The sequence below is a fragment of the Dreissena polymorpha genome, chromosome 13 (assembly GCF_020536995.1).
Source record: "Dreissena polymorpha isolate Duluth1 chromosome 13, UMN_Dpol_1.0, whole genome shotgun sequence".
Classification (NCBI taxonomy): Eukaryota; Metazoa; Mollusca; class Bivalvia; order Myida; family Dreissenidae; genus Dreissena; species Dreissena polymorpha.
In genome coordinates, this window is record NC_068367.1 from 46,232,500 (window position 1) to 46,246,713 (window position 14,214).

Genomic DNA, 14,214 nt, shown 5'->3' on the forward strand with positions numbered 1-14,214 from the left:
GCGATTTTGGTCACATATAATTGACCTCTGACCTTGAAGGATGACCTTGACCTTGACCTTTCACCACTAAAAATGTGCAGCTCCATGAGATACACATGCATGCCAAATATCAAGTTGCTATCTTCAATATTGCAAAAGTATTCATAAAATGAGCGATTTTGGCCACATATATTTGACCTCTGACCTTGAAGGATGACCTTGACCTTGACCTTTCACCACTCAAAATGTGCAGCTTCATGAGATACACATGCATGCCAAATATGAAGTTGCTATCTTCAATATAGCAAAAGTTATTGCAAAATGTTAAAGTTGGCGCAAACAGACAGACAGACCAACAGACCAACAGACAGACAGGGCAAAAACAATATGTCCCCCACTACTATAGTGGGGGACATAAATGTCCCCCACTACTATAGTGGGGGACATAAAAAGCATTTTCGAACTCATCCAAGATATCATTGGGACAAATCTTCAGACCAAGTTTCATGATGATCGGAAAATAAATGTGACCTCTAGAGAGTTAACAAGGTCATATATTTCAATATAATTTAAAATAAAACTTAAGAAGAACATTTGTCGAAAAATGCGAAATAAGTGAGATATTTAATTCTGAAATCGAAAATGTCTGTACAGTTGAATTCGTCAGAACGTATGTCATGCATGTACGATGTGAATCTTAATTTAGTTTAATGGTTGTTATTAAATTCCTGCAGCGATGTCTATTCATACGACGCACGAACACTAACTCTGATCCTAATAAAAAGAAAAGGTTATTGTAGGAAAATATGTATGAAATATCTTCGTCACCATCGGCTCAGGGCGCTAATTTGTCTTTGCTGCATTTTATGAAATTCGTCTTCAATATCTTGCCTATTTTGTGTTATTGTAACATGTATTAATCAATATATTACAATTTAACACATATAAAAAATGTATAGTCTCGCTTTAATTGTTTGACAAAAGAATGCCATATTGTACAGAATCATCAAACAATAAAAAACATATTCAAAAGTTTGCTATCTTCCAGAATGTAAAACCATCATTTATAATTAATTCCACTCAATCTTCTTGTGCTTAAAACAAATATTTTTAAAAGGGAGACAACTCTGTCAATTCAACATAATTTTCATTTGCAGTTACTTCCCTGGACATGATAAACTATTTAGTGTTCAAAAGATGTTATTACTATATAAATATAAGGAAAATGACCCCCCCCCCAAGGCCATGCTTTTTTACCGATCCGAACCATTTTCGAACTCAACTGTCATATCCAAAAACCACATGTTCTGACCAAATTTCATGAACATTGGACCAAAATTGTGACTTCTAGAGTGTTCCCATGTTTTCACTATATAGATATAGTGAAAACTGCCCCGCCCCCTGGCAGCCATGTTTTTTCACCGATCTGGACCATTTTCAAACTCGTTCAAGATATCTATGAAACCAATGTTTTGACCAAGTTTCATGATGATTGGGCCTAAATTGTGACTACAGTGTCCACAAGGTTTCTCTATAGCCATATAAGAAATACCTGGCGGCCATGTTTTTCAACGAACCAGAACCATTTTTGAACTCAACCAACATATCATTTAGACAAACATTTTGACAAAGTAACATGAAGATTGGGCATCAAATGTGACTTTTACAGTGTTCACTAGGTTTATCTTTTTTTTGACCTAGTGACCTAGTTTTTGACCCAGCATGACCCCAGTTTCGAACTCAGTGGAGGTATCAATGGGACAAATGTTCTGACCAAGTTTCATGAGGATCAGATAATAAATGTGGCCTCTAGAGTGGTAACAAGGCAAAATGTTGACGACGGACGATGCACGACGGACAACGCACGACGGACAAAAAGCGATCACAAAAGCTCACCATGAGCACGTTGTGCTCAGGTGAGCTAAAAAAGTGTGACAGAAATCTATTATTAGCCTCAATGACCTTGACCTTGAACCCAGTGACCTCAAACCTCATCAAAATGTAGAGGTCCATGCAAGGTACCTACATGCCAAATATGAAAGAGATCGGTAAAGTATTGAAGGCACTATCAGTATTGGAAACTGTTAAAAAAGTGTGACAGAAAATCTATTAGAAGCCTCGGTGACCTTGGCCCCAGTGACCTCAAACGTCATCAAAAGATAGAGGTCCATGCAAGGTACCTACATGCCAAATATGAAAGAGATCGGTAAAGTATTGAAGGCACTATCAGTATAGGAAACTGTAAAAAAAAAGTGTGACAGAAAATCTATTAGAAGCTTCGGTGACCTTGGCCCCAGTGACCTCAAACGTCATCGAAAGGTAGAGGTCCATGCAAGGTATCTACATGCCAAATATGAAAGAGATTGGTAAAGTATTGAAGGCACTTTGAGATACTGTAACAAAAGTGTGACGAAAAATCTATTATTATTAGCCTTGGTGACCTTGACCTTGAACCCAGTGACCTCAAACCTCATCAAAAGGTAGAGGTCCATGCGAGGTACTTACATGCCAAATATGAAAGATATTGGTAAAGTATTGAAGGTGCTATGAGAAACTGTTAAAAAAGTGTGACGGAAAATCTATTATTATTAGCCTTGGTGACCTTGACCTTGAACCCAGTGACCTCAAACCTCATCAAAAGGTAGAGGTCCATGCAAGGTACCTACATGCCAAATATGAAAGAGATTGGTAAAGTATTGAAGGCGCTTTGAGAAACAGTAACAAAAGTGTGACGGAAGTAAGGAGGGAAGGGCAAACTGGCAACTATATGCTCCCCGTAATAAAAAAAGTAAACCACAATCATGGTATTAACCATGGATGTTAACAATTTATGGGCCATAAATCTTATCATCTCAACTGTTTACTGCTCTCCCTTGTTGTATTGCTAAAACTTGACAATGCATGCGGACTGAACCGCTGATCTAGGACGACACTATGCCAGTGAAGTAGGCCTAGTTTTCCACTGACAATCCTAATTTCTGGTACATTCTCACTTTATTTTAAAAGATATAGAGAATAACAGGTTACTGTCCCATCGTTTTGTAATATATCAGGTGAGGCTTAGAATAATATAAAGGCGAAGCTTGCCAAGCCGATATTTTATTGTGCCGAGCCTGATATATTACAAAACAATGAGACGGTAACCTGTTTTTCTGTCATACCACATTTTCTTAAAAATCTGCAAAACAATCCATTTTTTTATATTTAAAATGTACGGATCGCTGCTGATTTTGCTGATCCGGCTTTTACACATTGACATACATGCGTTCGAAATGACGACACGAATAATCGTTTATTTTAAACATCGTATAGAGAAAAAAGTTGTTTGCACTAAGAATGGGAAGAGTACACCCGCTTTAATTATAAACGTCTTGAATTGGAGATCAGGAATGGACTGCAGCGACAAATTTCATTGAAGAACACACTTCACCGATTTGTTTGGAGACGCCATTTTGGAGATGTGCATTGAAATTGACATTTTGATGATGGTGTCAATATTGGCATATGCGGGTTAAATCGTTTGTTTAAATAGTTGTGGATTAGCATACAGTTATCATGACATGACTTTCTGTGCAACACTGGCAAATGCAATGACTATATCGATATTTCACATTTATTGTCCGATTGATGACGTCATTTAACTTCTGTAGTGCAGGCTGTGATTTAAAAAAAAAAATGTTTTTGAAATGTATGACTTAAACTAGAATAAAATATGTACTTTCTTGATATCAAATTGTTTGTTTTATTGAACCTGATTCATGTTGATAGAAATTGTTGACTTCATTGCAAATTCCATGTAACTCCAAACATTGTCTGATATAAGAACTTCCTGTTGACCATGATATAAAAAAAATATATCAGGCAACGTTATATCCGGCAGATATCAATGCGGTGGTATGATAAAACATAATAAGAGCATGAAAACCCCAAAATGCTGAGTTCATGGTACACCTATTCATGAAGACTTGACATGGTCATCAAGGTGTTTACCCTACTAGAGCCAGATTAAAGCATGGCTTAGACATTGTCAAGATTTATATCTAACCAAGTTTTATCAAAGTTTCATTAAACCCCTTTTTACAGAGGAAGGCACATATGTTATTAGTCATGTAATTAATCAGTATATCAATGGAAAGAAGTATTAAGAGTTGCAGACAGGGATAGCTTAATCTGAAGCACTAGCCCACATTGGTTTCGAATTTAAGACATCTGAAGCACTAGCCCACATTGGTTTTGAATTTAAGACTTCTGAAGCACTAGCCCACATTGGTTTCGAATTTAAGACATCTGAAGCACTAGCCCACATTGATTTCGAATTTAAGACATCTGAAGCACTAGCCCACGTTGGTTTCAAATTTAAGACATCTGAAGCACTAGCCCTCATTGGTATCGAATTTAAGACTCTATTTGCAATACATATGACCTGTGCTCTGTGAAAAGGGTGTTTCATGCATGTGCGTAAAGTGTTGTCCCAGATTAGCCTGTGCAGTCTGCACAGGCTAATCAGGGATGACACTTTCTGTCTAAACTAAAATCTTGCTAAGGAAAAACTTTCTTTAAATGAAAAATTTTATTAAAGCGGGAAGTGTCGTCCCTGATAAGCCTGTGTGGACTTCACAGGCTAATCTTGTACAATACTTTCACACATGCATTAAACCCCCTTTTCACAGAGCAGGGCCCATATCTTTGTTGAGTATATTGCAGCATAGATCTATAAAAATAAGTATTTGTAACATAAGATTTAAGAGTCCAAGGTGATTGTATTGGATAAATACAATAATTTACAATAAATAAATGTCTGCAACACTGCTGACGATACCTGTAACATTTAGTTGAAACTATTTTTTGGTTACTGCTTAAACTGTATACCAATTATCAGATAATTAAGTATTAAAATTGGAAGGTTTTAATTGTAACAGATCTTTCAATAATGACATACCCTTTTCTAATTATATACCCTTCTGTACATTAATTCCCCGTAAGATTTAGTATTTCTGCCACCAACATTATATGTATTCATGACCATAAAATATCTGAAACTAAATGTAACTCTAATCTCAGGAACTAGCCTATATGATAAACAAGACTAACTTGTCACACCCATTTTCATTGGGCAATGCAATATCTGTCCACAAGTGAATTAAATATCTAAATTATGCAATGGATATCTAAATTATGTAATGGATATCTTAATTATGTAATAATAATATTGTTTAAAGTCAAAGCAAACAATGCTGGAAAAACTGACCATGACCTAAAAGTATAGTTATTATCTCAGTTGCTTAAATATGTTAGCCAAATGATGCAAAAATGGGTCTAATGCCATATGCGGCCAGGATAGCTCCACATCAGCCTGCACTATTGCAATTATTTATGGATTTCCAACTCACTGGTAAATATATTCCCCCCCCTTAAAAAAAAAGAACAGCAAGTATATATTTAAGGCACACTGTTATCACTTTGCTTCTCATGGGGAAAGGGTTAGGGCACACCCTCTAGCTAAGAAAACTGAAAATTAGAACTGATATGACTGATGTATACCTACATTTTTTGGCTAAGGTCAAGGGAACATAACTCAGGGATGTGCGGAGTGTTTGAAATGAAAAATGCCTTGGACATCTAAACTTGATATTGATGGCATATATGAAGATTCAATATGATCACTAAAGGAATGTGGCAGATGTTCACAAACTTGTAACATGTCTTGTTTTATTTTGACAAACCTACCAACAACCAGACTGAATCGCCGACCGACAGAATGACAACAAATGAGAAAACTGGGCTTAATGCATGTGCGTAAAGTGTCATCCCAGACTTCACAGACTTATCAGGGACGACACTTTCCGACTAAACTTGATTTTCAGTAAGCAGGGACTTGCTTGAAACTAAAAATACCATAAAAGCGGACACTTTACGCACAAGCATTAAGCCCAGTTTTCTCAGAACGCAGCTCAAATATATCCCTCCCTATAGAGGTATTATTACTGGCCAACTACAGGCCTTGAAGAATCCACTCGACCGCTCGCATATGCGAGTGAAGTTGACATTCGGGCGAGTAAAAGTTGTTAAATACTCGACCGACCGGGCGAGTGCTGTTTTTCAAGTTGAGAAATATAAATTCAGTTCCAGAACTCCTGCCACATCTATACAAATTGCGAACAATTTTTCGAACAAACAAAAAATAGATTTAGAACACAAAGAAACTGCACTTTTGTTTTGACATTGAAAAATGACGTCATGGGCACAGTAAAAACAATTCTCGTAACTGGCTGCGCTCTTTTCGTAGGTGTCAGTGCTCTTAGCTAATCGATTAACAGTGAAAAAACAGTTCAATATATTGGTCATTCCGTGAAGAATAAAATTTGATTTTAATGTATATATCAATAAAAAAATAATACATAACTGGTTAATTATAATACTTCTTATATTTATTTAAAAATAAACTGAACAATAATTATTAATAAACAGAATATTTCGTGATCAGAAGCCTTAGCCAAAATTTACCATATTGTAACCATTTGTCAATCAAGCGTGTCTTTCAGTAAAAGTTCGTCTGAAATATTAAAACTCAGCATGGAAAAGGGTTCTATTTTTAAAATACAGTACAGCCAAAGCGGAACAAACGTATTTCGCGATCCGCCGCGGCAAGGCGAAACGAGTCGATGTCGCGTCAGTCATTGAAGCCGCGTCAGTATGCGGCGGCAAGTCGCATTACGCCGCGAAACTTCGCATCTGTCCGCCAAGGCATGCCGCTATCCGCGACATGATGCCGAGTCGATGCGCATCATGAAATAAACAAGAGTTCCGCGGTCGGAGATGACCGCATTGAAGCCGGATTTTTTATTTAAATGACAGGAAAGTACCTTTCGTGTTTTTGTCAATGCAATACTTAAATTACTGAAATATTGTTCAAAGGTCAAAATGAAATGTAAGTACTTTTCAAAGTTACAACAATTTTAACATTTTAACATTTAAGTTCACAGTGACCTTGACCTTCAAATGAATGACATTGAAATGAATGACCTTGAAATGACCAGTGGTCATCTAAGTGTGCTTGCAAACCTTTACGTCAAGTTTGAGATTCTAGGTCCAAGCATACCAAAGTTATAACAATTTTAACATTTTAACATTGAAGGTCACAGTGACCTTGACCTTCAAATGAATGACATTGAAATGAGCAGTGGTGATCTTCTAGTACTGGCCAACCTTTATGTCAAGTTTGAAGACTCTAGGTACAAGCATACCAAAGTTATAACATGGAATAAGAACTTTAACATTTTTACCTACCAAAGTTATAAGAACTTTAACATTTTTACATTCAAGGTCACAGTGACCTTGACCTTAGAATGAATGACCTTGAAATGACCAGTGGTCATCTAAGTGTGCTTGCAAACCTTCATGTCAAGTTTGAAGACTCTATGTCCAAGCATACCAAAGTTATAACAATTTTAACATTTTAACATTTAAGGTCACAGTGACCTTGACCTTCAAATGAATGACATTGAAATGACCAGTGGTCATCTTCTAGTACTGGCCAATCTTTATTTCAAGTTTGAAGACTCTAGGTACAAGCATACCAAAGTTATAACATGAAATAAGAACTTTAACATTTTTACATTCAAGGTCACAGTGACCTTGACCTTCAAATGAATGACCTTGAAATGTCCAGTGGTTACTTACTAGTTCTGGCCAACCTTCATGTCAAGTTTCAAGACTCTAGGTCCAAGCATACTAAAGTTATAACAACTTTAACATTTTTACATTCAAGGTCACAGTGACCTTGACCTTCAAATGAATGACCTTGAAATGTCCAGTGGTTACTTACTAGTTCTGGCCAACCTTCATGTCAAGTTTCAAGACTCTAGGTCCAAGCATACCAAAGTTATAACAACTTTAACATTTTTATATTGAAGGTCACAGTGACCTTCACCTTCAAATGAATGACCTTGAAATGACCAGTGGTCATCTGTTAATCCTGGCCAACCTTCATGTCAAGTTTGAAGACTCTAGGTCCAAGCATACCAAAGTTATACCATGAAATAAGAACTTTAACATTTTTACATTCAAGGTCACAGTGACCTTGACCTTCAAATGAATGACCTTGAAATGACCAGTGGTTACTAACTAGTTATGGCCAACCTTCATGTCAAGTTTCAAGACTCTAGGTCCAAGCATACCAAAGTTATAACAACTTTAACATTTTTTATATTGAAGGTCACAGTGACCTTGATCTTTAAATGAATGACCTTGAAATGACCAGTGGTCATCTGTTAATCCTGGCCAACCTTCATGTCAAGTTTGAAGACTCTAGGTCCAAGCATACCAAAGTTATACCATGAAATAAGAACTTTAACATTTTCGAGCACGCCGCCCGCCCGCCCGCCCGCCCCCCCCGCCCGCCCCCCCGCCCCGCCCGACAACATCAATCTATAAGCCGAGATTTTTTCGAAAAAAATCCGGCTAAAAATCTTTTTAAAAATTATTAGTTACATGTAGTCAACACATTTTGAAAGAACAATTATAATAATTATTAAATTTATAATAAATTTATTGTGCGCGGATTGTATTAGCATATACATGTAAGCATAGTTAATGTGTCTGGCCATTTAAGTTTGTTTCCCGCCCGTAGTGTATGTATTTCACACATAAACAAGGTCACGTAATTATGTTTTGCACATACAAGTGGTCAAGGCTCCAGCATATGGTGGATTTATAAATTAATTGCATGTTGATTTTGCTATTAAATTTAAGCTGAGAAAATTAGCAGTTTGAAGCCACATCAGTAATCAAGACGGTGACGACGTACTTGTTGTTTTGTTAATTATCAGCTTATTAAAACTATTGTTTGAATATACGTATACATGTTTTATTTTGTTCATATTATACAGTTAATATCGCTACTAATTACCCGATTATCCCGTATATTCCAGTTTTAAAGCAAATGCTGGTAAATATTTACGATACACAAACATTCTCGATATTTCCTTAAGTATCAAATACATTTTGGCATTGGTTACTATTTATAGAGATGATGAAATAACGTCTAATCGGGGCGGTTTTTTTTCCACTGAACACGCGATTTACGCCCGACGTGATGTTCATGTATTTATACAACACAAAATACACCCAAACTATCCAAACGACGGTCTACATGTCTGCATAATTTTCGCGCGCTTTTTATGAAACAAAGGATATTTTAGCACTGTTTATTTGACGCTAGAATTTGTCAAAGGTCGCGTTAGCATTAAAATTCTGAAGTGTGCTTCGGATTACAAATATAATAATGATAATCGAACGAAACATAAACAGTTGCGCGTAGTTAATTCTACGCTACACATACATGTATGTACATGTAGGTGGATATCTTTTCACTCGATCCGCCGCGTACGTATGCGGCGGATTTACTCCACGAAAGTACGCGAGGTAAACACAGACTCGGTGTCGTTGCGCGGATCGATGCCAAGTGCCACGGCGATACGCCGCGTGAACACACGATTCGGCCGCCGCATACTAATAATCTGGCCGTGGCGTAGCCGCGGATTATGTTTGTGCCGCGTTAGCTGTACTGTATCTGCAAGGTATTGGAGACAGGGAACAGTAAGAAAGGTCATCAAAACGAGAAGCGGATATTATTGAGAAAAGGAAACATGTGAAGAAAACGTAAAGAAAGCAAATAAAATTCATCAGATAATCTAGTTAATTTGTTTGCAGTTTAGTGTCACTATGTTACGTAGGTTAAAAGGTTTTGGTTGATCATAACTATAAATATAGATATATTTTTTTAAATGCACGACGAGTTAAGATTAAAGTGAAGGACGAGTGGATTGTCAGACCTACTCGCCCTGCAGGGTGAGTGGCTCTGGAAAAATTCTTCAAGGCCTGAACTTTTTCAACACCAAGCTCTTTGTGTGTAATATCACATATGGAGTGATTCACAGTGAGTTGTAACAAACATATAAGGGACTAACCTGCGTGTAAATCCACGTCTGAGACGTACTGGCAAATGTGTATTCCTTCAAACAGTTACACAAAGTAGAGTTTAGTGGTTTCAAACAGTGCTTGTCAGTTACTTTAGTTACTCAGTTAGACTCAGTTATAAGAATAATTAAAGAGAATTACATGAAGCAAAGCAAGATGCAATACAGAGGTAAGTTTGTTCAATCCATTACATGAACCTTTCTGATCCTGTTAAATGATTTTATATTGCGGTGACTCAAACATTTGAAATCTTTAAAAAAACAAGGGCTGTTTGTAAAACATGCATGCCCCCCATATGGGCTGTCCGTTGTAGTGGCAGCCATTGTGTGAATACGATTTTTGTCACTGTGACCTTGACCTTTGACCTAGTGACCTGAAAATCAATAGGGGTCATCTGCGGGTCACGATCAATGTAACTATGAAGTGTCATGATCCTAGGCAAAAGCGTGCTTGAGTTATCATCCGAAAATCATTTTACTATTTCAGGTCACCGTGACCTTGACCTTTGACCTTGTGACCTTAAAATCAATAGGGGTAATCTGCAAGTCATGATCAATCTACCTATGAAGTTTCATGATCCTAGGCGTATGCGTTCTTGAGTTATCATCCAAAAACCATTTTACTATTTCGGGTCACCGTGACCTTAACCTTTGACCTAGTGACCTCAAAATCAATAGGGGTCATCTGCAAGTCATGATCAATCTACCCATGAAGTTTCATGATCCTAGGCGTATGCGTTCTTGAGTTATCATCCGGAAACCATTTTACTATTTCGGGTCACTGTGACCTTGACCTTTGACCTAGTGACCTCAAAATCAATAGGGGTCATCTGCAAGTCATGATCAATCTACCCATGAAGTTTCATGATCCTAGGCGTATGCGTTCTTGAGTTATCATTCAAAAACCATTTTACTACTTCTGGTCACCGTGACCCTGACCTTTGACCTAGTGACCTCAAAATCAATAAGGGTCATCTGCGAGTCATGATCAATGTACCTACGAAGTTTCATGATCCTAGGCCCAAGCGTTCTTGAGTTATCGTCTGACAACCACCTGGTGGACGGACAGACCGACCGACAGACCGACCGACAGACCGACATGAGCAAAACAATATACCCCCTCTTCTTCGAAGGGGGGCATAACAAAAACAATGGCCATTGCAAGTGAATATTTTTTTGTTTCATATGTACTGTTATATTTATGTACACATTTAATTGAGTTGAATTCTTGATTAACTGTGTGCCCCCAAAAATATGGATAAGACAACCCACACAATTAAAGCTTGAAGAATAATGATTGCATTGGAGTATTTCTCTGTAAAGAACTGTTCTACTCTAGTTTTATCGCATAACAATTGCATGGTAATAACCCTCAGAAAATGAGATTTAGTTGTTACTGTACATTGATGTACACATGCGCAAAAAGTGCTCAGGAAGAACAGTGAAACATGCAAAAGTTAGACCTACGTGAAATGCAACAATTTGTCTACATGTAATTAAGGCCCCCGATCACCAATTCCTACCTCTCTATAATTCCACTCCTGGTTGCCTTTCTGTCCGTGACAAGGGTAGATGATCACGTTCTCGCCCCCACTGTAGTCAAGACAACCGTCATCACGGCGAATCTCCCCATGCTTGCTCAACATCCAGTACTGGTTGCCCCCCTGGTTGTGACAGGGCCACATGTTAACCGGCTTGTGGTAGTTCTGAGTGTCTACCGCGCTGTCCACACACATCGGCTTGGCCTTATTGCGAATCTAAAGAATATAGTAGTTAGCAGCCTATCATTGATTTGGCCATATAGCGAATTAGAAGAAAGATATGGTAATTTGGTCTTATAACATATATGAAGAAATGTGTGGTGATAATAGTAGTGTGTAGCCTAACATTTTGTCTCATAACAAATCTGACGAAAATTGTGGTGAAAATAGTAGTGTGTTGCCTTTAATTTGGTCCATTTAAAAAGTTGTTTGTGATGAATAAATAGTTGGGTGAAATATACTCATCAGAACCTGTACATACATTGATCTGAAATTGAGTGAGGACAATTAGCTGTTTGTAACCTATCAATACCAAGGCATAATCAAGTCTTCTTCAGCCATTTCATAATGTATGCACACATTTCTAATGGACTGACATGCTATCAGCACTTCTGGAAATAGCAAAACTTTTTTCATGCAAAAGATTATCACAGTCATGGCAGAGTCGATTTAGGAAACAATAAGGAACATGGCAACACCATCAAAATAGGTTGTTAACTTTTTTTTCAATTTAAAATCCAAAGCCAAGACTGCCAGTCAGCCACACACACACACAGAAAATAATTTCAGCACAATACCTACATCAACCTCAAATATCTGAGTGGAAACCATGGAAAGTATTAGTTAAATTCACAATGACTCAACTGGCAGAAGAAATAAATTCAAAGATATGTATAAAAGAAGGTTACCAACAAACATTATTTTTCCATAATATCTACACATCATTTTTTTTGGCAAAAACTTGTTTTCTATTTTTAACAAGACTATTGCCAAGCAATATATGTCCCCTAACGGCTCCACCATTGTTAGCATTTTTTTTTTTTTATTTGTTGCCAAAGCGACCACAATTTTTGACGTAGGAAGAAAATGAAATGACGTGCATAATGTCCATATTGCCATCTATTCATGTTTCAAGTTTCATGAAAAAATATTAAGAACTTTTAAAGTTATCGCAGGATCAAGAAAAGTGTGACAAACTGATGGACCGATGGACAAATGGACCGACAGACACACAGAGCGAAAACCATAAGTACCCACAAGTGAAACCGGTAGGGGACAATTAACAGTGACCTCAACCTTGATTGGCCTTCCCCTAATTGCAATAACAAACTAGGTCTGCATGTAGGCTACCTATATACAAAGTTTCAGTGCAATATCTCCATCAGATTATTGAGGGAAAACATACTACTTTTAGTAGCAAACATCTAGATCATACTTGCCCAATTAATAATCTTGCTATATCTAAAATGGTATTTTAATTGACAAATAAAAAATACATTTATTAAGTAGAAACCACCTTTTTAACTCCGTCCAACTGAACACCCACCCACCCAATTTAAAAACAAGACTTTTCAGCTTTGTTAAATGAACACTGGTAAATCAAGAGAAAAATACATCAATTATGCTTTGTCAAATTTTTATTATAACAGATTCTAACAAAACAGACTGAAATTAATTTATAAGGTTAGAGAATCAAGACAAAGAAGAAGAGCAAATCACAGACTGAAGGTCCTAACCTCTCCTGAAGCTATCGACTCTCCAGGTACGAACAGATCTGGATAAATATTCTTTACGAACCAATCAAAACTCTTGCACTTCAGTTTGTTTCTGAGCGCCTTCCTTTCAGTGATGTCACCATAATCTCCCTACAAGAAAAGCACAGCAATACAGTTTTTACACTAAGAACATATTTCATCCATTTAAAGCCATTTAAGATATTTATGAAGCATCTCAAGAAAAATGTTCTTGTTAGCCTTCAATCTGGACACTTCTTTTCTGTAAAACTAAAAATCTAAAAAATTCAGAATAAAACAAAAATTGTTATTTGCTTCAGTATTAAAATAGTATTTTCAAATTTAATCTTCTACAACAAATGTGTGCATTTTTATTTTGTTAGCAAATCAAGTAAATGCAATGCATCAAACAAGAGCTGTCACCATATGATGACACATGCCCCGGAAAAACGCTTTTTCAAAACCTAAACTCAGATTTCGAAACCTAAGCGCGGACCCCAAGGTCAAGGTCAAGGAGACAAAATTTGTGTGCGTATGGAAAGGCCTTGTCCATATGCACATGCATACCATATATGAAGGTTACATCTGAAGTGACAGAGAAGTTATGAGCATTTTTTTAAACCTAAACACAAAGTGTGACCGAAAGACAGACAGACATACGGAAATGTAATCACTATATGCCGACCTTCGGGGGCATAAAAACATGTTTTTTGAACATTAGTAAATTATTTAAGGCAGTTCTTCAGTGAGTCATTTAACCAATCTTTTTCTTAATAATACCTGTCTCCAAATTAAAGAACTTTCACAAGAGGACAACCTTCATCAAATAACTACATGTCTAACTTTCATATACATCAATCACTGGACATAAATAAAACATGTAACAAGAGGGCCAAAATTTAATGTAAATAATGATATGTCTGAATTATATAGTTCACACAATGATTGATAAGTTCTGAAAACAAATGATAGCGATGGACATAA

General features: G+C 36.9%; 1 protein-coding gene across 6 annotated transcripts in view; it reads right to left on the minus strand.

Annotated features, from left to right (window-relative positions):
* LOC127854988 (polypeptide N-acetylgalactosaminyltransferase 5-like) overlaps nucleotides 1–14,214 on the minus strand; it is a 137,664-nt gene that overhangs the window by 10,273 nt on the left and 113,177 nt on the right. For 5 of the 6 annotated variants that reach the window (XM_052390203.1, XM_052390204.1, XM_052390207.1 and 2 more), the window contains exons 10-12: nucleotides 13,234–13,362; nucleotides 11,480–11,713; nucleotides 9,948–9,992 (exon numbers count right to left, since the gene is read on the minus strand). In XM_052390203.1, the coding sequence (XP_052246163.1) occupies nucleotides 9,948–9,992; nucleotides 11,480–11,713; nucleotides 13,234–13,362 (408 nt within the window). The remainder of the gene's footprint in view (nucleotides 1–9,947; nucleotides 9,993–11,479; nucleotides 11,714–13,233; nucleotides 13,363–14,214) is intronic. The other variant, XM_052390208.1, reaches the window with a different exon arrangement.